This window comes from Hesperophylax consimilis, chromosome 21 (assembly GCF_061612785.1).
Source record: "Hesperophylax consimilis isolate HC1 chromosome 21, BYU_Hcon_1.0, whole genome shotgun sequence".
Taxonomy (NCBI): domain Eukaryota; kingdom Metazoa; phylum Arthropoda; class Insecta; order Trichoptera; family Limnephilidae; genus Hesperophylax; species Hesperophylax consimilis.
The window spans coordinates 21,640,764-21,665,480 of NC_142856.1; the positions used below are offsets into that span (position 1 = coordinate 21,640,764).

The window sequence follows — 24,717 nt, forward strand, 5'->3', positions numbered from 1 at the left end:
TTTTGATTAATGTGTGTAGAAAAAAAGATGACAAAAGATGGCTCCAATGTGAATATATCATAATACCGGCAGACTAATATATCAGTATTAGGCAATACCGCAAAAGAACAGTTTAACCCAGGCCTAGTAGGTATTATTACTAAATTAAACATGTATGTTGTGAGAATTAAACTCAATTAGTTAAACTGCTAAAACCAAGCATCCATAGAATAGAGGAGAAGACAAGAAATGCCATGTCGGTTTTGTTATCCGACCATTCTTTACTGAATTATAGTGATTTATTTTTGGGGTATTATACTGTGTTGCGCGTCTTCCTTCTTTAGCCAACTTTTCAGACAGCATTACAGTGTCCATCATCAGGGGAGATGTGTAAAAATTGTGGTGAAGTGTGTGCTTATGTAAATATATGTGATACCGTGTCGCCAACTCCAATCCTCTAGAGCTCGTAACACATTATATTTAAGATGGTTTTTTTGCATTTTGTTTTGGTAGCCGTCAATTATCGGATACCAAGAACTATTGAGTTTAACCCCATTATCTTTATTGATATTTATGGGATCGTCTTTATGGATATTTATTTATGTCTTCAGTACCACAATGAGAATACAAAACTTACTGAGGCCTGCAAAAGACAAGTTTCCTCTTGAAACAGATGGAGTTTATGAACTCAGCTGTTCTAGAAATGACAAGGTTTATGTAGGCCAGACAGAATGAACGATCTCCAAAAGAAAAGAAGAAAGAAAGAATATCAGAACACTTTCGAGCATATAAACTCGGCCACCCTGACAAATCGGCAATTGCCAAGTATTTAATTGAAAGCAGTCATTACTTTGGATTTGTTGCCTTATTACGGAGGCAATTGAAATTCACAAAAATCCCATAAATATCAATAAAGACGACGGTGCTAAGCTCAATAGTTCTTGGTATCCAATAATTGATGGCTACACCAAAACGAAGCGCAAAAATCCATCTTAAATATAATGTACTACCAGCTCTCAGAGGCTTGGAGTTGGCGACACGGTTTCACATCTACATACATAAGCACACACTTCACCACAATTTTTACATATCTCTCCTGATGATGGACACTCTAATGCTGTAATACTCTAATGTCCGAAACGTTGGCTAATGAAGGAGGAAGTGCATCACGGCATAATACCCCAAAAATAAATCATTATGATACTTTTGGCCGTGAAAATCTCAAATCATATCATTATTTGCTAAGATTTAAATGGAATGGCAATACACAATGTCAGACAAATGTAAGAGAGACAGAAAGCATGCTAAAGGGCTAGAACCAAAAGGTACTAAGGTACTACTCCGTGGAAAAATCTACATGAAGTCATTTCTAGTATATTTTATCTATTCATAAGATGATTTGATTAAAAATGACATACATATTATAAATAAGAGAACAGAGTTGTAAATCAGTATGCAGACTAACTTTATGTATGCCTATCAAAAAAGATCATAGCTTGGACATAATTTCATAAATATAAACTCAAGTTAATCTATACATTTGGTGAACCAGCCAATATGGCATTGGGCAGATGAAATTGTATACAGGATGTCTGGGGGTAAAGTGCACAAACTTCTGGAGGTTAACTTCTTTTAAAATTCAAAAATTTTAAGGTGGCTTTCAGGTTAAAATGTTTAATTGTTTCAATAGAAAAATATTTTTGTATAGGAAAAAACTGGAATTTCGAAAAAAGTTCTGTCTTTTTTACTTCTACCATCCTGTAGAATTACCTTCCGAAGTTTGTGCACTTTACTCCTAGACACCCTGTATTCATTATTACTTGAAATATTTACAAATTTTGTTTTAACAAATTACTATAAGCAATAATTAGTTGCTTGAAATATACATACAAATTGAAAATATCTCCCGAGTAAAAATAAATGCCGTCGACGGGAATTAAACCCGCGCCTCTGATGTCCGGTCAGGTGCTCTGAGACCACTGACCTACGTCGGCTTATTTCCAACACGCCAAATAATTCAATTTTCCCCACCTTTCAAAACTAAAAAAAAAATTTAGCAACATTTGAATTCTGAATGGTGGTCTTTCACCAGGGTGATACTGAGAGTATCTTCAACCCTGGAACGTGCTGCAAATATACTATAACTATAGCAATCATAATCACCATTCATAATACAATCTTTCTTCACAATATAAAGACAAATTTTCTAATGTAATACATATTACAATTTGCTACAGGCCATGTAAAATCTTCCAAATATTCATGAAACAACTTTAAAAATATAATTTCAATTAACATTATCGTAGGTACTTTAAAATCAGTAGAAAAATAGTTCTTTGTACATAATTAATTTGTACTTTAAACTAATTCGATAATCCAAAATTACAATTGAAAAATGACGAAAATTTGTACTTACAATATTTTACAAACAATCAAAAATCAATTTTATATATTTAAGGCATTTGTTGAATACATACTTTACTATGTTAATAATATTTAATAACTAGTCATTCAAAATGTCATCTATATCCTTAAGAAGTTCATCTTCATCTTCAATGAAGGCAGTAGAGTTCTTCTCTAATCTTACATCAATAACTTGTTTAGTGCAACAAGAAACCAGATCAGGAATGACATCAGACAAATTATTGCTGAAATGCGATGAACTTATTTTACCGTCAACTGCCGGGGTATTAAAAACGGTAATGTCCAAATCATCTCTTAAATTATCAAAAAAATTGTTTTTAACATTTGATCCATCAATTTGAACTTCTGTTTCACTTATGTTAAAAGAATTCGAGGCACATTCGTTAACATTAGAACTAATTTCATTTGATACAGTTTGACTCGTTATAATATTATCATTGGACAAACTGCCAATAGAGGTTTTTTTAATAACTACCTTTTCATTATCAATAAAAATTTTTCGCTTTAATTTTGGTTTAGCAGAAGGTGTACCTTGAACAAGTGATTTACGAAGTTTAGGAGTTGGGGGGGATGATTTGAAAGCCTTGAGGCATGCCTCAAGGGCTTCGTCGTTAACAGGTTTGACATATTCTAAAGATATGTCAGAAGAAGGCAATGATTTACTTTCTATTTTATAATCTCGACCATTGAAGGTTACATTTAAATGTCGTAAAGGTGAGCTGATTTCTGTTTCAGTCTTACGCTTTTTCAACGCACGTATTTCACCTAAGGTTAACACTTTAAAATCGTCAGATTTCTCGACTTGACGTTTTAAGCCGCGCTTACCGTGAATCTCATCTAAGCTCATGGATTCATATTCTGTGGGCAGTTTTCTTCCTCCCATTAGTCTGCTGGTGTCAACTTCGTCGTTTTGTAGAGTGAATACTGTAGAACTATCGTAGGAATAAAACGCTGCTGATTCTTCCTGAATCCGTTCCAAGCGGATTTGCTCCAAAGTCTTGATTGCCACTATGTGTTTTCCGTCATCCAGAAAGCGGTTTTTTACGGGAGTTAGCGTGGGAACACTTTCCGAATCTGATTCTGGAAGAATAGATAATACGCGAGTTTAATTCAATTGCTCATAGCCAGACAACACAAGTATCAATGGCCCGATATTCCAAAATAACGTTGCAATTTATTTCAAATGATTTTTTTAATTTTCAACGATTGTTTTTTTTTTTTATCTATTCTCCGTACAGAAAAAGACTTAGCTTAAAGTGTATACAGAATAAGGGATAAAGGTAAGAAAGGGATTCATAAAATAACTACTAAAATCATGTGAAATAAGTTCCAACTTTATTCAATAATATGGAGACACAATGTCAACAGAAAACATGAAAATTATTTATCAACAAAAAAGATTAATATACTTGTTGAAAGCGTTAAAATAAACACAAAGAAAACAATGATTCAAATTAAAATCAGTCAAGGAAATAAATTCACAAAAAGTTGAGCTGCTTCTCAAAGTTTTCTAGGCCAACAAAACATAATACTGAAATAATAAATTGTGAAAAAGCTACATTTGTCATACATATTAATAATTTAAACGTAGGGACTGACAGAGAGAATACAAATACAATCGACGATAGAAAAAACCTTGCCAATGCCAAAAAAACACGTAGCTTGCGTGACGGCAAGGTATGGTCTTTCTAACATTGAGCACAGTTTTCCCATTACATAGACACTAATACAGTATAAATAATAATTACAATAATCATAATCGGCATATTATATGGGAATACAATGGAACCATGCCACTGGAAACAGTGGTTAAAGTGGAATGACTTGGGGATTGATAATTCTATATAAACGTATGACCCTGGTTTTTTTTAATACAAAAATGCATAACATCAAAATGCATGGAAGTTCGAGGAGTGGGGCAACGGCGAAATATGACGAATGCAAGTCTACTAAAGGTGACAATTTCACTTAACCTTTTAAATGCCAGTAGGTAGAAGTGTAGCTGTGCACAGCAGGCCAAGAATGCGAGTTAACTCGCTCTTGGCACAGAAGCGGTTAAAGGTGACAATGTTTTATAAAGGTAGCAATTGTCTAAAGTTGAAAACTCAAAAACATATATTCTAATTTTCAGTTGAACCTGGAAACATTTTACTATGAAAAAAAATTATTTCATACTGTACTGAGCTTGAAATACCCCAAGTTGTTCCACTTTTTTCCACATCTTGATTTATATCAAATATAATGTTAGTATGATGATACTGTTGACAATTTTCGTAACTTATGACAATCTGTTTACATGTTAATTTTAATCACATCGTAGTTTAATTTGAATATTCATAAACGCTGGTTATGTGAAAAACTTTGGCAGTATGGCTAGCAATGCGGTACTTCTCATTAGTTAGTTAATTATTTACTATCTAGAATTGGTTTACATATCTATGTATTGATATTCAAGTATTTGTATTTTGTTAAATTGCTCCACCTTGAATATGATAGGAAGGGAAAAAATTCATAATAACGAACAATATAAATTAAGCATTATTCCTATTTAGTTCATCCACCAAATAGTGAAAACAATTTACCATGAAATGGATTTTCAGTTTTTTTTTTCTATTGGTAAAGGTATGTTTTTAAAACTACAAAAAATATTTGAAATAATTAACGATACCTTTTGCGTAACTACTAAAGGGAAATATTAGAACCAGTCATCCAGAATATAGATTTTTACATGAAATTTTACAAACAAAGAAAAAATTATCATAAAAATGCCTAAAATAGTTCTAATTTTTAACGGCCAAAAAAATGCACTTAATCGTGCGTGATATACATATTTTTATTATCCAATTAACAATAAAGTATCAAACATTTCAAATGTGTTTCCCTAAAGAGGTGTTTTAAAAAAAATTTGTATAGATATTTTTATTTTTATATAAACGGCACGCATACATACACACCGGCGCGCGACTCACATACACTGTTACATTATCAGTACTGCAATGCGATATTCTACAGGGATCTCCCGCTATTATTAATGTGAACGATGTTAAAACAAGTAAATTTGGACTGCGCCAATTAAAATCATAATTCAAAATCTAATTCTTCAATATACTGAAGTTAGGGCCGAGATTATAATGAGCCGATAGAAGGAGATTTCAGCCGGCGGTATCACGATCACATCTAGCTAGATATACAAGCTAGCTAGTTCCTAAAAAGCTTGCGAACTACAAATAGCTTATTAGTTGTAATGAAAAAATGGTGGAAAAGCAACATGAATGTTCGCACACCATTAATTATATAGTGGAAGATTGTCACAAACTCGAATTATTAAACCAAACTATTGACAGACACTTGCCAGAAAATGCCCCAATACTGAGGTTCTGTGGAGTCCATGAAAATCAGTAGTAAAAAATTACTATCTTTGGATGTGACACTTTCACATATATCAGTGTTCGCTTTGTGACACAAATAGACAGGCAACATACTACCGCAATACAAAACTTGACTTCCCAGTATGTTGTATAGTGTCACGACTAAAAGATGTATATGTAAGTTGTGTCATATCGCATCTCCTGTGAAACAATGTCAGTGGGCATTTTGTCAATGTGTCTTTGAATGTGTTAACATAGCGCTATCGGCCACTTTGGTTTCAAATTCACCTTACACTAACAATTCTTCCCGATCATAAAATAAAGAAGCACACTAAGAATGGTCAGACTTTTGGGTCACAAAACACGCCCACGCGGCATTTCTTGTGTTCATCTTTATTCTATGTTCCCGATACAAACATATTGTGGGGTAGTAGCTATATCAATACAGCAGAATGAGGTTTATCAAATGCCAATTTTATAGGATCATTATAATCTCAGGCTAATTTGCTATCATTTCACACATTACAGAATCATGCGATGGCAAATAAAACGTCAATAATCCATAAAAACAAAAGCTTTCTCAACTAAATTTTCCACTCGGAGATACAAAAATTAGCGATCAAATAGTGTCAAATCATCAGAAAGCCCAAAGTTAGGCCAGTGATGTTCTAATTACACTAAATTTAAGCAATATAAAATTAGCAAAAATCTATTCTCCAGAGGTAGAAGTTTTTCCGAATAAAATATGCAAAAAAAATTAGTTTTATATGAAAAAAAATACTATATCAGGGGTAAAATGAAAAGTCTTCATTCACACTAAAGGTCAGGTTTCCTACTAAGCAAGGCTAATTGTGTTATACATAACCTACCTAAGTGAGAATCTATATTATCTTAATTAATATAAATAACAGAAAAAAACAGATTATTACCATTAATTCAAATAAAAACATTATTAATATTAAATATAACAAATAAAAGAACTGAATCGCAACACCACAAAAGAATATTATTTAATCATAAAAACACACATGTTGCGTTAAATTTAAAAAAAATGACAATTTAACAGTCATTATTTTATATTTAAATTGTTATTATGTATGTTAAACATTAAATAATTGGACATTTAAATATTTTCAGTACCTCGCCATCCTAGGTATAAATATTTGATGGCGGGTACATTTATATCATTAATATTAGAAACATAACTTTCCTTTTAAATACATAGATGGCGTCATGTGTTAAGATCATCGTATATAGACCAGCTTCTTCCGGGAAAACTATATAGTGTTTTCTTTTAATTGCCTTCAACTAATAATTATTATAGATTACAATTTGATGGACAAGGTACGACAGAGGGACATTATAGGGAATAAAAAGGCGAAATAACTTTATGTATTCGTAAGCAATTGAAAAAAAAAAAAAATATGTAGGCGCCAATTTGTTTCATAATTATAAACGAAAATTATTTTGTTGGAAAAGGCTTACGTCTATATTTAAATATTTGTTATATATTATTTTTAAATATTAAAAATCCGACAAAAAACAAGTTAAGAAAAAACAATCATAAGAACTTGAAATGTGTTACTTTTTTTATGAGACAAAATAAAATTTCATTCTAGCGATTTAAACAATTATTAACTATTTTTAAAAAAAGTTTTTTTTTTGTTATTTCAGTCACATATTATTACTCAATAAATTATTAAATGCTAATTTTAAAACACAATAATAATTGTATTCAGAGTATTACCAATCTCATAATAAAACCTATTTTTGACAGCAATTTATAAGGAAAATGCACTTTTAACCCATTGGCCTCAAACCCCGCCGGCCCGGCATTTATGTCAAACTGCAACCACGCCAGGAAAGCGGATCTTAAGTATTTCCAGCTTAAAATCGAAAAACAGATATATAAGTGACATCTAGGTTGCTAAATTTAAATGCCAATCACTCGATAACATTGCTGGAAAAATGCTTGGTGGATGTTTTGAGGACTGTCACACCAAATAAAATTTCCATATACATGTTTTCCAATAAGAGGTGTTATTTTGACTAGCCCGCTATTTCGGTAGATGTTACTTTTGAAGCTGTAATTTTTTGACATTTGACAAGTAGAAACTACGCCATTAATAAAAATGGAACGATACACGCTTCAACAACGCATTGAAATTATTAAAATTCACTTGAGTGAATCAAATGCAAATCATCTTGAGTGATGAGGCCCATTTCCACCTCGGTGGCTTCGTCAACAAGCAAAATTGTCGCATCTGGGGCTCGGAAAACCCAAGAGTTATTGTTATGGTTTATGGTCCGGTGGAGTCATTGGACCTTACTTTTTCGAAAATGAGGCTGGAGCAACAGTTACGGTGAATGGATTGCGCTATCGAGAGATGATTAATGATTTTTTATGGCCGGAATTGGATGATATTGATCTGGACAACGTTTACTTTCAACAAGACGGCGCTACGTGCCACACAAGCAACGAAAATTGATCTTTTACGATTGAATATCAAAATAATACCTCTTATTGGAAAACCCTGTAGCATATTGCTTGCTTAACTAAATCTTCAGGGGATGAACAAAATATTTCTTGACACCTTTCTTACTACCAACTCAGTGCAATTGCTGCTTTCAACAAGACGGCGCTACGTGCCACACAAGCAACGAAACCATTGATCTTTTACGATTGAATATCAAAATAACACCTCTTATTGAAAAACCCTGTATATAACAGGAATATATTATATAAGTAAAAAGACTGTATCCAGGTAAAATAAAAACTTATTTTTATATGCACATGTAATAACTTTTTTTCAAACTCAAAATATGTTTTTTTACATTACTTTATCCAATACTATATAGGGTTTATAAGTTATATTATTAGATTTAGCACACCACTGAAATTTAAAAAAAATTGTACAAAGTTATGGATCCAAGGCGCAGATAACAATACAGCACCCCTGAGGTTTTCACTAGCGCCAGGCGCCGTTTGGCTCAGGGTTGAGGGCAAATTTTTTAGCTCAACAATTCGGAGGTCAATGGGTTAAATAATAACACAATACAGATCCAAAATACTCAGTTTCATATCAAATGAGAAAAGCCTTAATAATTACGAAATAAAATCTGTATAAAATTTTAGGTCCAAAAATAATCATCAACGTTAATTTTTGAACCCTCCATTTCAATTGCATTGAAAGGGCATAGAAAATAGAGTTACTTTCATACAAAAATCTTACAATTATAATACATTCTAAGAATATTATTTCAAAAAGCTGATATCATATTTTGTAATTTTTTTTTTTTTTTTTTAGTGCTTGCTTTTGTGAAAACAGTGTAATCTGCTTCAATGTTGCCATTTTTCTTTAATATGTATTCAAGTCAATAAATTATAAGCATCTTGCTTAAATATTGACACTCTAAATCCAAAAATCAATGTAAAAAGGGCTAGTCTCTTGTGATGGCTGATTATAATAATATACATAGACATCATTAAGATTGCAACAATAAAATTTTATCATTGCAATTATGAAAAAGCAAATCAAAGCAATTTATTAACATCGCAATCATGAAAAAGCAATATCATTGCAATTCTGAAAATCAATATCATTGCAATTACGAAAATCAATATCATTGCAATAATGAAACTAATCAAAATTTTAATTAATAGTTTGTCTATATAAAATCATGACACAAATACAAATAAATATTGCTTCAATGCAAAATTCAAATGGTTAATGTCATATTATGATATATGTATTATTTAAGTGTGAGAACTTTTAAAATAAAATTATACTTTTAGACTAGGTTTTTACACATTTAAGGGATATTTATTATTGGCATGAATATTTAGGTACAGAGAAATGACGTCAAAAGAAGATTGATAATTTACCTGTCAAATTTCATAGTATTAATACATAGAAATAATTTATTGGCATGTTTTTGTCAATGCAAATCCATCGATAAAAAACATTCCAATAATAAGTTTCGATAATTTTAACTAATTCACCAAATGAAGCTTTGCAATAAAACAAATATAGTTGATAAATCTACTCCTCACATTGCTCTAACAAAGATGACTTTTGAGATGACGGATTTTGAGTGACATAAAATCTTATAGATTGTAAAATAAAATGATTTATATATTTATTCTATTTAGATAGCTATGTAATCTCACTTTTGAGTATGCTTCCTCGTGTATATAAAATGACCTTGATTCGAGGAGATAGTTATAGGGAACATTGAGGTATATAGAGATAGGGCCAGCTTTGGCGTTCGAAATATGGGCAGTCGGTTACAAGCGCTCTCCGTGCGCAGAAGTCTAGCGATAACTTCAAAATGCCGACATATTGTATGGGATGGACGCCGAGATATTGTACAAGTCGTACTAGAAAATATAGGGAAAGTGATGGTATAACCTTTCATCGGTAAGTAGAGTTTTACCATATTCAGTAGTCGTGTAAATTGACTTATTAATGTTAAAAACTAGAGGAGCATTTGCGAGGCGGAGAGCGGCCGCTGGTCACCTTCAACTCGTTCGTTGAGTATGTTCGCGATCGGAAGGATTCGGACGACATCGACAGCCGCAACACCCCCCTTCCTACTTCCCGCACGGGAACAATATTTCACACTGATATTGCAAGGAATGTAGACTCTATATATAACTCAATGTTAGGGAAGCCATCTCAAGATCATTGTAAGAATGTAAATTAAAACAAACATTACCCTGGTCGCCAAGACAAGGACGTTAGATTTAATAATTTTGAATAGTGAATTATAATTTATAGAACATTTAGAAAACGTAAGATTTCCAGCCCACTGTACTTTAGAATTGTAGCTGTGATTTTATTTAGTCATAAATGAGATACTGAGCCACTGATACTACAGCGTATCCATTTTGGGGAATATTGAGGTACAAGTAGGGAGGGGAAGGAGATCAGATTGGGCCACTAATGCCATTTCAAGCAACGGTTGGACGCTCTTATAGTTCCTACAGCTATGGCATGGCAATGGCAAAAAGCATAAAATGAACATTCTTTATCACAATAATGCTGCATCTCTTTCTTACATACTAAATAATAGTGTAGAGCTGTTGAAAATGAGACAAATGATGTATGTGTGTCTGCTTCCCCTCAAAGGAAAAAAGTAAATCATTATCCCTCATACGTATAAGAAGTGAAACGCCATTGCCGTGCTGTTGCCATGGGAGTTACAATAGCACCCTTTAAATTCTGAAATGTGATCTCTCATTAAGGCATACAAGTTCCACTCTGGAACGATCCAAATATAACTTTCTTTTTAAATATGTCATTGCTCGCTTTTGAACAAGCAATCTCTGTTATTGTGATTCATTTTTGGGCTATTATGCCATGTGGCGCTTCCTCCTTTTTTGGCAAAGTTTCGGACAGTGTTCATCATCAAGGATGATACGGCTAAGCTTAATGGTTCTGGTATTGGGCAGCTACACCAAAACTAAATGCAGAAAGCCACATCAAGAGTGTTAACCTTTGCAATACGGTATCACTTCTACATACATAAACACACACTTCACCACAATCGACATATTTGCCCTGATGGAAGTTTCCTAAATTCATAAGTAGGCAGAAATCTATAGTATTCTATATTCACGAGAACATGGCTAAGAAAAAGAAAAAAAAATACTAGATGGATCATTCGGAACATTGTTTCATTATCGAAAAGTTATACAGTCACAACCAACCATATTAAAATGGAAAGGCAATTATTGTTGATTATTTTAATTAAAATGTTTTAAATCTTTGCCTTGTCTAGGAGTATTTAAATAAATCAAAAATATTTGAAAAAAACATATATAGTTCGAGTCAACATATTTCTAGATACAACATATTGCTTCAAATTTAATTTACGTACATATATATTTATTAAGAGTGAGAAGAATTGGACATCATGTCAAAAACACAAGGGCAAGCAATTTTTTGTTTCCTTTGTACAGAATTTTATATTATTATGATGACATAAATGTTTTGGGATACATAATAATACAATTATTATGTTTTAGACAACAATACAATTAATATGTGCACACAATAATACAATTATTATTTTTTACACAATAATAGAATTATTATGTTTTATACAATAATAGAATTATTATGTTGTACACAATAATATAATTAATATGTTTTACACAATAATACAATTATTATGTTTTACACAATAATACAATTATTATGTTTTATACAATAATAGAATTATTATGTTTTATACAATAATAGAATTATTATGTTGTACACAATAATACAATTAATATGTTTCACACAATAATACAATTATTATGTTTTACACAATAATACAATTATTATGTTTTAGTTCTTGTATATTTAATTTCAGTTACAAATTTTTGTATTTATAAATGCAGGTGAAATAAAAATGATATAAAAGCTACATTTGTTGAGTTAACTACCTTAAATACGAGATTATAGGAAATAGTTTTACAGCAAGTATTTACTGTTAGTATGCTTTTGAAAGTCAAACCTGCCAAAGACACTTTTGCTTTTACTGCAAAAGAGACCAACCGCCCAGTGAGACTACGGCATCCCTAACAGGGGTATATTGTGAGGCTGAAGGAGGTGGGGAAGAGGACGGTGAGAAAGTACCTATTGGGTCACCATATATTTTTCCAGCAACATTTGAATATTTAATGGTACTCTTTCATCATGATGATACTGAGAATATCTTTCATTCTAGAATGTGATGCAAATATACACTCAATATTATTTTAAATAAATTAATTGTGGAACAACACAAATTAATCAAATAATATTTAATTGGGCATGCCGGAATTTGAACCCGCAACCTCTGGATTTTTAATTGTGAGCATTACCCCAACAACCCCCAATTACCCTAACATTTCAATCTCATATAAGAGGTTTTGTTTTTGCGTTCCCTCGAAGACTGAAATTTTATTTTTTGTAATTTCCGTTCCTTGGAAAACCTTGTAAGAGAGATTCACTGTATTCAGACTTAACTGTGTGACAATGACATTTCACGAAAGAAAACTCTAATAGCTTACAAGGATTTGGTCAAATATTTCATTGATAATCACTTTATCATCTCATTGGCACTGTGAATATATTACAGTGAAACCCACTTCCCAAATAAGAACTTTTCATGCTTAAGAAGATCAGTTTTTTCGGTATCTTGGAAAACCTTACGAGAGAGTTTCACTGTAGACCATTGAAGTACGCGCTATGAAAAAATTATGTCTTTGGCAAGTTTAAATTTTCACATTTGAAAAAAAGCTAATTTGAAAATTACAAATGTCATAAAAAAAATGGTATTCATTTTACGCAACTTCGTCAATATATTTCCCAACCAAACCGTTTGTGGCAAAATTACAGTAATTTTGAAAAGCATTAGATGCATAATATTAAGACATAAGAAACATTCTTAAAATAACGCACAACTAACACAATGAAACCCTCATACAAGGTTTTCCTAAACAAGAAGTTTTTTTTGGTTCCTTGGAAAACCTTATAAAATAGTTTCATTTTAAAAGGTGTCATATTAACTTGCTGTTCCGACCGAATGTTTAGTAATTATATTGAGGTCTGTCAATAACTTTGTGATTTAATTTTAACAATTATTATTGTTAATAATAATTAATTATATAAAAAAAAGTTTATATTGTTCCATGTTCATATTGAACCAAAATAAATATTTTGTTTCTAATATCTATAGATTTAGAAAAACAATGAGCTTATTGAATTTAAAGCAATAATTAACAGAATGACATAATATTATAATTATGTATTATGATTTCAAAATTTGTTTGAAAAACACTATAGCAATAAAAGATACAAGTCCAAACTGCGATAGTTAGCAGTTTTATAGTATATTTTAGAATTTTGAGTCGTAGGTCAACGGTGGTTATTTTATGGATCAAAATTGATAAACATAGAAGTAATTTTATACTAGAAATTAATACATTACTGAAAATACTTTCTTGAAGTTGTAAGTTCTATGTCATAATCAAACCATGTACAGGTCGGCAGTGTAGTCAAAATAGAGAGCGCTGCGATCGATGGCTCACAGAAAAATGAATGCAAGTTGAAAAAGCACAATGGTCAAAGTGCATATTTTCTTACTTTAACAGTTCTCAAAAATGTATGTTCCAAAAGGAGATTCTACATAGTATACTAGTATATTCCAAGAAAATTTTATTTTAACACCTTGAAGATAATTTACATGAAATGTATGTATCAAAATAGATGTTAAATAAAAATTTACCAATTAATCAAATTCACAGATCTAAACTATAAATAAATAAAAATGTTAAACAATTGTGTCATTTTTCATCTGAACTTTGATGTTTGTTTACAACGAATTGTAAAACTCGAATGTGAAGAACAAATTTCAAAGACAAAGTGAGTAGCTTGGTGTTGCCATAGTAGAAAGTTTGCCATAATAGAAAAAATATTGGTACCATTTTAATATATTTCTAGATTATTTTGCCACACTGTACAAAATACAAAATAAAATAAATTCATATCTTCCATAATATGGTCACCTTACTGTTAAGACATTCCCAAATATGTTAGAGATGAATTTATATGTCGAAAAAAAACAATTGATTTACTATAGATTACCAGACAAATGAAAAACATATTTATTTTTATCTTCTTTTCAATATTTGTCTCAAATTGACTTAAAAGGTCTTAAAGCAGGGATGCGCAGTTCAGAAAAGATTGTAAAACTGTGAAGCTCTGCATTCCCAAAGGAATAACATAAATCAAAACAAAAAATGATTATAAACATAAATTGAGTCATTTTCATAAATGAATTGGAACCAATGTATTTTCCGTCTTTTTACGGTCTGCACGCCCCTGCATAGTAAAGTTGTGATATTTATATAAAATACATGACGTGATTTAAATTTCATCAATCATTATGTGATTGACCATATTTGTGTAGAAATACTTCAAATGATTTGTATTGAATTGATTCGAAATTATTATTGATTTGATCGATCATCACGTTGGCTGTTTGAGGATAACAATTTAAAAGAATTAATTTCACCGTTGCCGCAACATCAATCAATTCAGCGGTAGAACCTGTTGTCCGCCTGGGGTCGTGGGGCGTACCGCGCAGAAGGGGGCGGGGGTTGGGGGTGAGAGTGGGGGGGGGCCGGGTGGGGTCAATACAGTCGCATACCTTCCTCGAAGTTCACCACGAGGGAGTCGGCGGGGCTGAGGGTGCTGTAGGCGGCGGCCAGCGGGGTTAGGGGCTGCGGGGGCTCTTGGCCACGCACCATCATGGACTGATCGTGGACACCCAGGGGCACTGGAAATAAGTACATAGTAAGTTTTAGTCTGATAATCTAAAGTGCTCAAAAACTCACTGAAGGAGCCAGTAGGACCGACGGTAACTTAACAGAACATGTGAGGAGAAGATGACTTAAATCATACATTTATAATATTTATTGATTTTTACAGTGCCATTTCCACCAGGAATTTTCCTCGGGGCCTATGTCAATTTTGGGGATGCTACAGGGAGGGTCTTCTTGAGGAGATAAAGGAGTGAATATGTACATGGGTCTTGAAGAGAACCATGTTGTAGGAGGGAGGAAACACAGAGGGCGACAAATAGTTCCACAGCTGAACTGTTGCACACAAGAACGAGTCATAGAAACTACCATTCTCATGTTACAAATGTTAGGATGCTAGTTCCTTAGAGCATCTTCCAATGAAATACCGGTAGAGCAAGGACAGCATTCCTACCTGACGCCTGTGCTCAAGATTGCAATCCATTTGTTAAGATAAGTGAATCTATAGGGTTTTTATCAAGTATTTTGGGGCTCCATACCAGAAGTAGCTGCCAAATTCAACAGTGGGGTGCAATGCAATTAGTACAGGCTCACCAGTTGGGTACTATTGAAGTATGTGCGTGCCCCGTGCCTGAGCTGCCAATGAAATCAATTATCTGTATGAGAAAGAGGTTGGCTCTACAATGGACGGACGCTGCTAACGTAGCACAGGTCCCTGACCCCAATAGGGAAGATGATGAAGAAAATGAGATGAATCTGACGTCTTCAATATTCAAGGTGGTAAATACATATGTTATTATAGCTCCACCACAAGCAAAAAACCGTGAGCAGAAATGACGTGGTTTATCAGTACATCAATAGCTGGTTTAATACAATAAGACATTTTGTTTTCAAATGGAAAAACCAACCACGTATCTTTCTGAGGGGAAGACATCAAAAACTGTTACAAGTCATGCAATATTTACAACACTGGAAATCAACTTCCACATAAGAAAAACAATTTTTTTAACACCTCGACTCCGGTGGTGGGTCTGGTTTGACCCAGTGTTTTTAAAAAAAAAGATTTTGCCGCAAATATCTCGTTTAGGCTAATTTCCTTTTGTCTATTCTTTCATCAAATATTTACCCATATTTCGACTCAAAAATGATTAAAATCGGACACGTTTTAAAAAAGTTATAAGAATAATTGTGTTTAAAAACACGCAAAAACTCATTTCTTCTCAGTTGAATTCGAGCAGCCGACGAAACAGCATATCTCTCGCTCTGTCCTTCCGTCTTTGTCTCTCACAGTCCCGCGCAGATGTTGTCAACCATTCGGGCACATTTCTAGTATTGTGATTTTTGTTTGTGACTTTGTTTTAATTTTTTTTTTCGTAGCGTACGAACGCAATGGCAAAGCAAAATTATTTATCTGATAATGAGATCAAAAAGCTACTTAACAGTTCGAACAGTGAGATCAGTGATGATGGCGACTTGGAATTCGAAACATTAGATCCAGAATTTGAAAGTGATCCGGAAGAAATATTACTAGAGGAAATATCTGAAAGTGGAAATGGAAGTGATAATGAAGTTAGTGTAGGAAATTCGAATGAATCCGTTGCAGATCAACATTTATACGTGTCGAATTCCGGATTCCAATGGAATTCTGCGCAACCAGCCAGCTTACGTACCAGAAGCCATAACATTATTTCTTCTACCCCTGGATTGAAAAACGGTAGCCAGAACATAGTATCCATCAGAGATGCTTTTGATTTGTTTATTTCAAATGAAATGGTGGAGGAAATTATTGAAAATACGAATAAATTCTGTCAGCTCAATCCGAAAAATTCCAGCTTTCCTAACATTACGAAGACAGAAATCTATGCATTTTTTGGAGTTCTTTTGGCTTCAGGAAGAAATCACGGCCGAAAGTTAGAACTAAGCGAACTTTGGACTACCGAGGATTTATTCCGGCAGCATTTTTTCCCCTCCGCTTTATCTAGAGATCGCTTCCGCTATATTTTTAGCAATATACGTTTCGATGACATTTATTGAATATCGATGAATTATTTTTGTGAATTTTAGCATTTTTAATATATTTTAACTAATAAAAAACTGTTAAACTTTTTATAATTGGTAGTGCTATATAATTATTTTGCCGCTGAATTTGTAATAATAAATCCATTTGGTGTTTTGTGTATGTATATAAATTTTATTAATCGTCGAATCATTTTTGTATTTTCGTATTTAGAATATTGCTTTTATTCCTTTTTTTTAAATGAAAATTGTTAATTTAAATTTGTTATATTGAAAAATAAAAGTTTTAGTATATTTTAATGTGTGTCATTCAATGGTTTTAATTGTGACAAATAAATGTGTGAGGAAGTAAATACTCAACTTGAATTTGAATGCCATTATATAATATTTTCTAATATTTGCATAAGCAATCATCGTTTAATATGGCTATAAATTGAATTTATTTTCTCTTTACACATCTTTCTATTAGAGGTACAGCCACAAGGAAATTATCAAATACGTGATTTATTTCTGGTATTTTAAATAATACACGATATTCTTGTAAATGCACATCATCGAAAATTTTAATAATTATAGAAATAAAAATGTTTGTTTCCGCTGACGAACGCTTCCTGTCCCCCTCTCCCGCGCTGCCCTCCTCATTCCCCTGACCATCGCCCGGCACCCGCATCGGCCGTCGGGGCCGTCTTCGATTCAGTCGTTGATTAGCTGTTGCGCGGGTTGTCCGCGCCGCTGTATATCGATGAACCGCAAAATTTACGGAACACTAATTTCTAAAACTTTCATGTTCATACAAGAAACACAGGGGATATGTTATGAGTTAATGAGGAACTACAATAATATCATATAAAAGTAAGAATATGAACGAAAAATGCATAAAAAGCCTTTTAATTTCATCATTTCAGCCGGGTCAATCTGGACCCACCACCGCCGCATGTGTTTCATTTTCAACCTCCGGGTATTACGTGTTAATGGAGCGATACGTCATACAGACTAAAAAAGGTAATTCCTATGCTTATAAAACTCCAGGTAGCATTGAAGGATTGAACATTTTAGACAGCGGCAGACAATATTTACCAAAACTTCTGATAAAATTTGGCTTTCATTAGAAAAAATGTCAATCAAAAGGTAAAAACACGCTAAAAACATCAAAATATTGGAGATAGTTTCTTGGGGAGACCGTTTTTGGGATTACTTTGGTCCCAGACGAAAACAGAGAACATCCCATAATATATTATTATGTATATAAAACTTATGTCAACGCTGGCCATTCCATTGTTGGCAAATGGAAAAACACCGAAAGTAAGTTTATAAGTTATTCGGTTTCCTTCCAAAGAAATCAACAGTCACAAATCTGCTTACTTTCTCGAGATTGGTAGCCACCGGTTTAGACTCAAGGCACCAAACAGATGTAGTTTACACCGACTTTGCCAAAGCATTTGACCGTGTTAACCATGATATCTTACTGAGGAAAATGTTTAAACTAGGCTTCGACCTACCAACACTAAACTTTTTCTCATCATATTTAAAATCCAGAAAACAATTTGTTTCGGTAAATGGACATAATTCGAAAAAATTCTCAGCGAAATCTGGAATTCCTCAAGGGTCTAACCTCGGACCGCTGTTGTTTCTAATACTAATAAATGACATCCAAAACTATGTTAAGAATAGTAAATGTCTACTGTTTGCAGATGACCTTAAAATTCTAATGGAAATAAGCTCCCAACAAGACTGTCTTAAAATGCAAGCTGATCTGGATGCACTATCTGAATGGTCGTTGATAAACAAATTAGATTTCAATACAAAAAAATGTGTCACTATGTCTTACACTCGCTCTTTAAACACTATACTTTACGATTATAAGATAAAGGGCGAAACACTATCACGTGTAAATTCCGTAAAGGATCTCGGTGTCGTCTTTGATCCCGAACTGAAATTCTCTGGCCATATATCGCAGCTCACTCAGTCTTGCTACAAACTTCTTGGGTTCGTCATTAGGACATGCAAGCAGTTCAATAACCAAGATGCTATGTTAGCATTGTTCGATGGCATACTGAGAAGCAAGCTGGAGTATGCGAGCGATGTTTGGGCACCGTACCACCAGAAGTACATTGAAATGATAGAGCAAATCCAGAAGAAATTCCTCAGGTATGTCTATATGCGGACGCATGGAACCTATCCCAGGTTCATGCACCATATTGACTTACTTGAGGAAACCAATTCTGTGAGTCTGGAAACTAGGCGGAAAGCAAGCCTAGCCACTATATCTTTCAAAATTTGGAACAATTTTATTGATAGCCCATTCCTCTTGGGATGCTATGATTTATATGTACCAGATCACTACAGCCGAAGTCGATACCATGACTTATTTAGAGTACCAAAAGGCAAAACCGACGTCCTGGCAAAGCATAGCATGACGAGGGGAGTGGTGCTGTTGAACGAACTAGCAAAGAATTTGGATGTAAATGACTGTTCTTTAAACGACCTAAAACAATTATTGAAGAGTCACTTACCCAAATGCTGATATGATGTAAAATTATACTGTTTGTAAAATTGTACTGTAACTGGAACGAATGTTCTGTTGTACAAAAAAAAAAAAAAAATTTTGGAGGCGGGTATGCGTCATCACACCAGCCGCGTGGCGGGCCGGATGAGGGAGTCCCTTTGACCTCTCCAGCCATACTCTCGACTGCAACAGCTTGCATCTCAGTGGGTGAGATGGATTTACAAGTCACTCCTGGACCCCCAGATTCCTACCCAACTCTCATATCTTTTTTTACTTCCCAGAACTTCCTCTCCTTCCTTCCTTTGAAAAAGAACCACCGCACAGCATCCCCAAAGATGACATAGGACCTAAGGGAAATTATTTTCCTCGGGGCCTCCTGTGTGGAGTTAATGTAAAAAAAATGTTAAACTTTTGTTCAACATTTAAAAAAGACATGTATTAGGTATCGGAAACTATTTAATGAGGACTTGCACGAACTACTATGGTCCCTTTCATACCGGACAACACTAGGGAACAGTTTTTTGTTTGTGGTCCAACTATATTAATAAAATCATCATCAAATTTAATAAAAGTTTTGATATAATATACCTGGGCGTTGATGCCAGTTGGCTGGATGTGCGGCCATGGGCGGGATGGGGTTCTGCAGAGGTGCATGGGGCGCGTGAGCCACGTGTGGCGCATGTGGCACATGGGGCACGTGTGGCACGTGGGGCTGGTGTGCCACGTGGTGCACAGGGGGCACCAGAGGGCCCTCACCGGCATCCAGTGGCTGCTGCACTGGCTGTATCTGAGGCTGCAATTGGAAATATCATTAATTGACAAATCTGCTAGTAGCAACAAGCAACTAACAGCTAACAAATTCATAAAATATCCACGGTGTGCTTTTTATGAACTATTTCTTAGAACAGAAAGTCTCATAGTCGCTGAATTAATAATGCACTTATGGGATTCATTTCGGACTCGCTCTCGGGCAGTATTAATAGGATGGATGAATTTTTTGGCACGGAATTTAAGCATGCACCGTTTTAAGTGTGGTAAAACTATAATATAAGATTGTCTAATTTTTTTTTAATGGGAGTCCACTGCACAAACCCACTTAAGAGAAAACCGCCACTTAACTTGGAAATGATCATGGTCACTGGCAAAGTGTTGGCAGCTGAAGCAGGTGGAAGATCACCTATGCTTTGAAGTGATCAAGTATAATAGGATAATATTGTTGATTGACTAGTTTGTATGATTGAATGGTTCAAGTACCGGAAATTTAACATTAAGTCGAAAATGAATATATAATATTTTTATATATATTCTTATATATTTTATAATATATTTTTGTATTGGATAAAATGTTAAATCAATTTGCCTTAAATCTGTAGCGACCGCCAATCCCAATATATACAACGCACAATAATATATCGGACAGTACATACCTACACGCAGCGGCGCCAGGCCGAAGTACCTAAGCTAGTACATTGAGATTCGGCGGCGTTCACCAGAAGGATCTAGTCAATCACTTAGGCATTTTTACAGCGCCGCTGAACAATCTCGATTGTCGAGGGTTCGTCAATTTACCGGCAGTCTCACAAACCTTCCATCGTCGCCAGCCAAGTTATATAAAGCGACCCGGCGCAGACGAGTAAACGGTCCAGTACCAGCAACCTTGACATAGTTACCAAGTTAATTTTCTACGTTTCGTGGGTGAAATATTATCTCGAAATTTCATTTGTAAAAAACATTCTGTTTTGTTTTCTATGTTTATTTTTTTTTTTGATGTGTTATAATAAACCGCTTCAACCAAATTCTGTAGTTATATATTAATTTTTAGAACACAAACCAATAACTACAAATCTATTACATCTATGTATGTGCACTTGTATCTATCTGCCACTGTCATCTCTGGAAGAAAACTTTAACTCAACGTAATTGTTATTGACTGTCGGTGTTTCACGTGTCCATATTTTTGTAAACATCAGATTACATTTATTATATGTTTATTGCTTTTGTTTGACATTTCAAGTGGAATATTATTTTTTTGTAGAAGATGTAATGCAAATGTGTAGTGCATTGAAAAGCAAGTGAAGTAGTTCATTTGAAGGAAATACCCGATGGACAAAAAGCACTTGGAAAATTAGTGGTTTTTGCCAGAAAAAAACGTTTGGCAAAATACACTAATTGCTACAATTTTTGAAATAAACTTAAAAACTGACCATCCATAATTAAAATGTAAACAGACGTAAATGAAAAAGATATTTTTAAATGAACAGTCATCATGATAAAATATTTTTATATCAACACAAACCGCAATTAAATTTGATAAAAAGGGTTTTAAATTGGTAAACTGAAATGCTAGTTTTCTTAAAACAGCGATTTTAGATTAACATATTTTGTCAGTACACGTACCCACAATACATTGTCAGGTTTTTCATTGTGGCCCAGGATTGTTTTTTTTTAAATAAATATAAAAGAATATCTTACCAGATGGGGCTGCGTGGGGACTCCGGGGGCCAGCTTGTGCTGGAAGCTACAATGGGCCTTGCGACAGCCCCCAGGCTGGGTCTCCCAGTAGCACGGGATCTGCTTGCGGTTTTTCTGCAAGACCAATATCACCACTACAATAAATTTGGGCGCTCATAATTCGCCTCCTCTCAACAAATCAACATTACTGGCAAAACACAAAAATAAATTGTTCAAAAAAAGTTGTTTTTCTGTATTATTACTCTGTTTAACTGGCCTTCTAGTACAAGCACATTGATAAAGGTTCCATCGATAATGTCGGTAACTTGTCATCGTTCCCAATCATGACTGCAGATTTCCAACGAAAAAACAACAGTACATGTCAACTAATTTAAGCATATTCAGTCGACGCGAACTATTATTCTCAAAGAGCATGACTGCAGATCACAAACAAACAGCAGTTCAGGTCAAGTCAATAGATTTAATCGATCCGCAGTCATGCTCGAGAACGATGACAAGTTACCGAAATTACAAATAAAACTTTTAAAGGTGTGGTTGTGCTGAGGGGGATGGTATAGTATGTGATCTAAAGATTTTTTTATTTATTTCAAGCAAAAATTTACTTCTACCATCATGTAGAATCACCTCCCGAAGTTTGTGCACTTAACCCGCGGATACCTGGTATATACAGAGTGTATCGGTGTGTACCAGAAAGATTTTAACCAGCGATTCCTAGGCATATTTGGAGTAAAAAATGTAGACACCATTCTTTTTAATTCTCTAACCCTCACCCCCTGCCATTTTTGTTACCAACTGTTACCAAAAGTAGCTGTATAAAGAAAAGGTTCCACATCAGTGTCCTATATCTGGAACTGCAGTGTCAACAAAGTTTTAGATAAATATTTACTATTCCGCCTCATCTTTAACATACAGATTATTGAAATAACACTTCATTTTAACTTAATTCCTATAAGAAACAACTATTTACAATGATATTTCTATAATATATATGGAACTTGGGCTCTGCGCATGTTGTTTTGTTCCCTTAAGGTGGAAAAAATGAAATATTTAGTAAAGAAAGTTTTATATAATAGTATGTGAATTATCAGTTTTAACATAAGAAAACTGAGTAAATATTTACCCAAAAAAACTGTACTTTACCTTATAAACTAAATTAGGCATAGAATAAATCAAATTATTTCCAACGGGGTTATAAACTCACCCGTAATTCCATATGCCTCAGTTTACACTGTTGGTCAAAGCATTTCCCTTCTTGCCAGTAAAAGCACATTGTCTCACATCCTAGAGCCTTGGGTTCGTGTCGAAAATTACATGCATCTCCCTGAAAATTAAAAAAATAAATAAAAAATAGATCTAAATTCAAATCTGAAACATAAAGCCGAATATGAATTTGATCATGTTGTTTATTTTGGAACAAAATTTAATTCATCCATTGTTATTTTTTTGGAACTACTTTATTTGAATATAATTACATTTCAATTAGGAACTTATAAACATAATATTAGGATGGCCCCAGTACAATGTTAAATCTACAGTAATGTAATCGGTTATTTGAGAAAGTTTGGTGTTTACTAATAAAGGTTTATCAACAACAAAAATCTGACGAAATAAAATGGTTATAATGTCTAACTTACCTTGGTACACGTGGAATAATAATAAAAATAGCAGTCTGCTAATTTCCTCGAATTATCCATATTTGTAACCGCTATCGTAGTCACTGAAAATCAAATAAAATATGTTAGTTTATAAACTTACGAAAATCGGAATTCAATGACATAATATACGCGCGTAAAATGCCACCTTTGCCGATATTACCTATACGAAACCATTCAAGTCAATCAGGATAAATGTCAAAAAACAATATTTCATTTATCTGCACAAAGTTCAATTTCATGATACCTATATCAATAATAAAGATATTTTTCATCTGAAAATAAATAACGTTGTAGCATAGTGGTTCAAGCGGAAGTATTTACATTTGATTAGGAAAATAATACATCCATGCTTGAAAAGTTATGACAGAATCGAAAACTAAAATAGCTCCACACTTTACACACGCAACCTGCAGATATCGGTGAATAAAAACTGACGTAAATGAATTGTTTACTCACATTGTAAATAGGTAATCCGTAATTAGTGCTAAAATTAATAACTTTATTATCTAAATCTACAACCAGATCCCGAAGTTTACCTCGGTTTACATAAAAAAATTACTATGGCGGACGACGGACAACGGCGACAGCGCTGCAGATTGGTCGGTTGCTAGACACTTTCCGCAAACAACCGTGCTAGTGTTTCAAAATAGTCTTTAAAATCGGGGCAATAGAGGTGATTATTCTGTAAAATATTCTTGATTTGTTGTGTTGTCATGATTTCTAAAATTGCTTTTTCATAGAAAATATTAAAAACCAGTTCCTACTTCTCATGAAATGCAAAATTTAACAGGTTTCTGCTAGTGCTATTCATTTTTTCAAGTTTTTTAACGCAATATATTTTTTAAATCTCGAATTGTTAAAGCAATGAAATCAAATTCACAAGCGTCTTCTTTAGAAACGACATATTAAACTATCAAAACTAATTGATTTATTTTTTTGAATTTAGGTGTCTTTTGGTATAAATAAATGAAGGAGGGGATCAAACTAATGTGATTGGTT

The 24,717-nt window shown here is 33.6% G+C and overlaps 1 protein-coding gene across 1 annotated transcript; it reads right to left on the reverse strand.

The window, feature by feature from the left end:
- Positions 1-2,482: 2,482 nt before the first annotated feature.
- Positions 2,483-24,295, reverse strand: LOC149413736 (uncharacterized). Its single transcript, XM_089644456.1, has 7 exons — positions 24,175-24,295; positions 23,698-23,780; positions 23,265-23,384; positions 22,064-22,177; positions 20,180-20,384; positions 14,958-15,086; positions 2,483-3,483 (listed from the first exon to the last, which is right to left on the reverse strand). The coding sequence occupies exons 2-7, from the start codon at positions 23,755-23,757 to the stop codon at positions 2,483-2,485; spliced, it is 1,629 nt and encodes a 542-aa protein (XP_089500582.1). The 5' UTR covers positions 23,758-23,780; positions 24,175-24,295.
- Between the last annotated feature and the right edge of the window lie 422 nt (positions 24,296-24,717).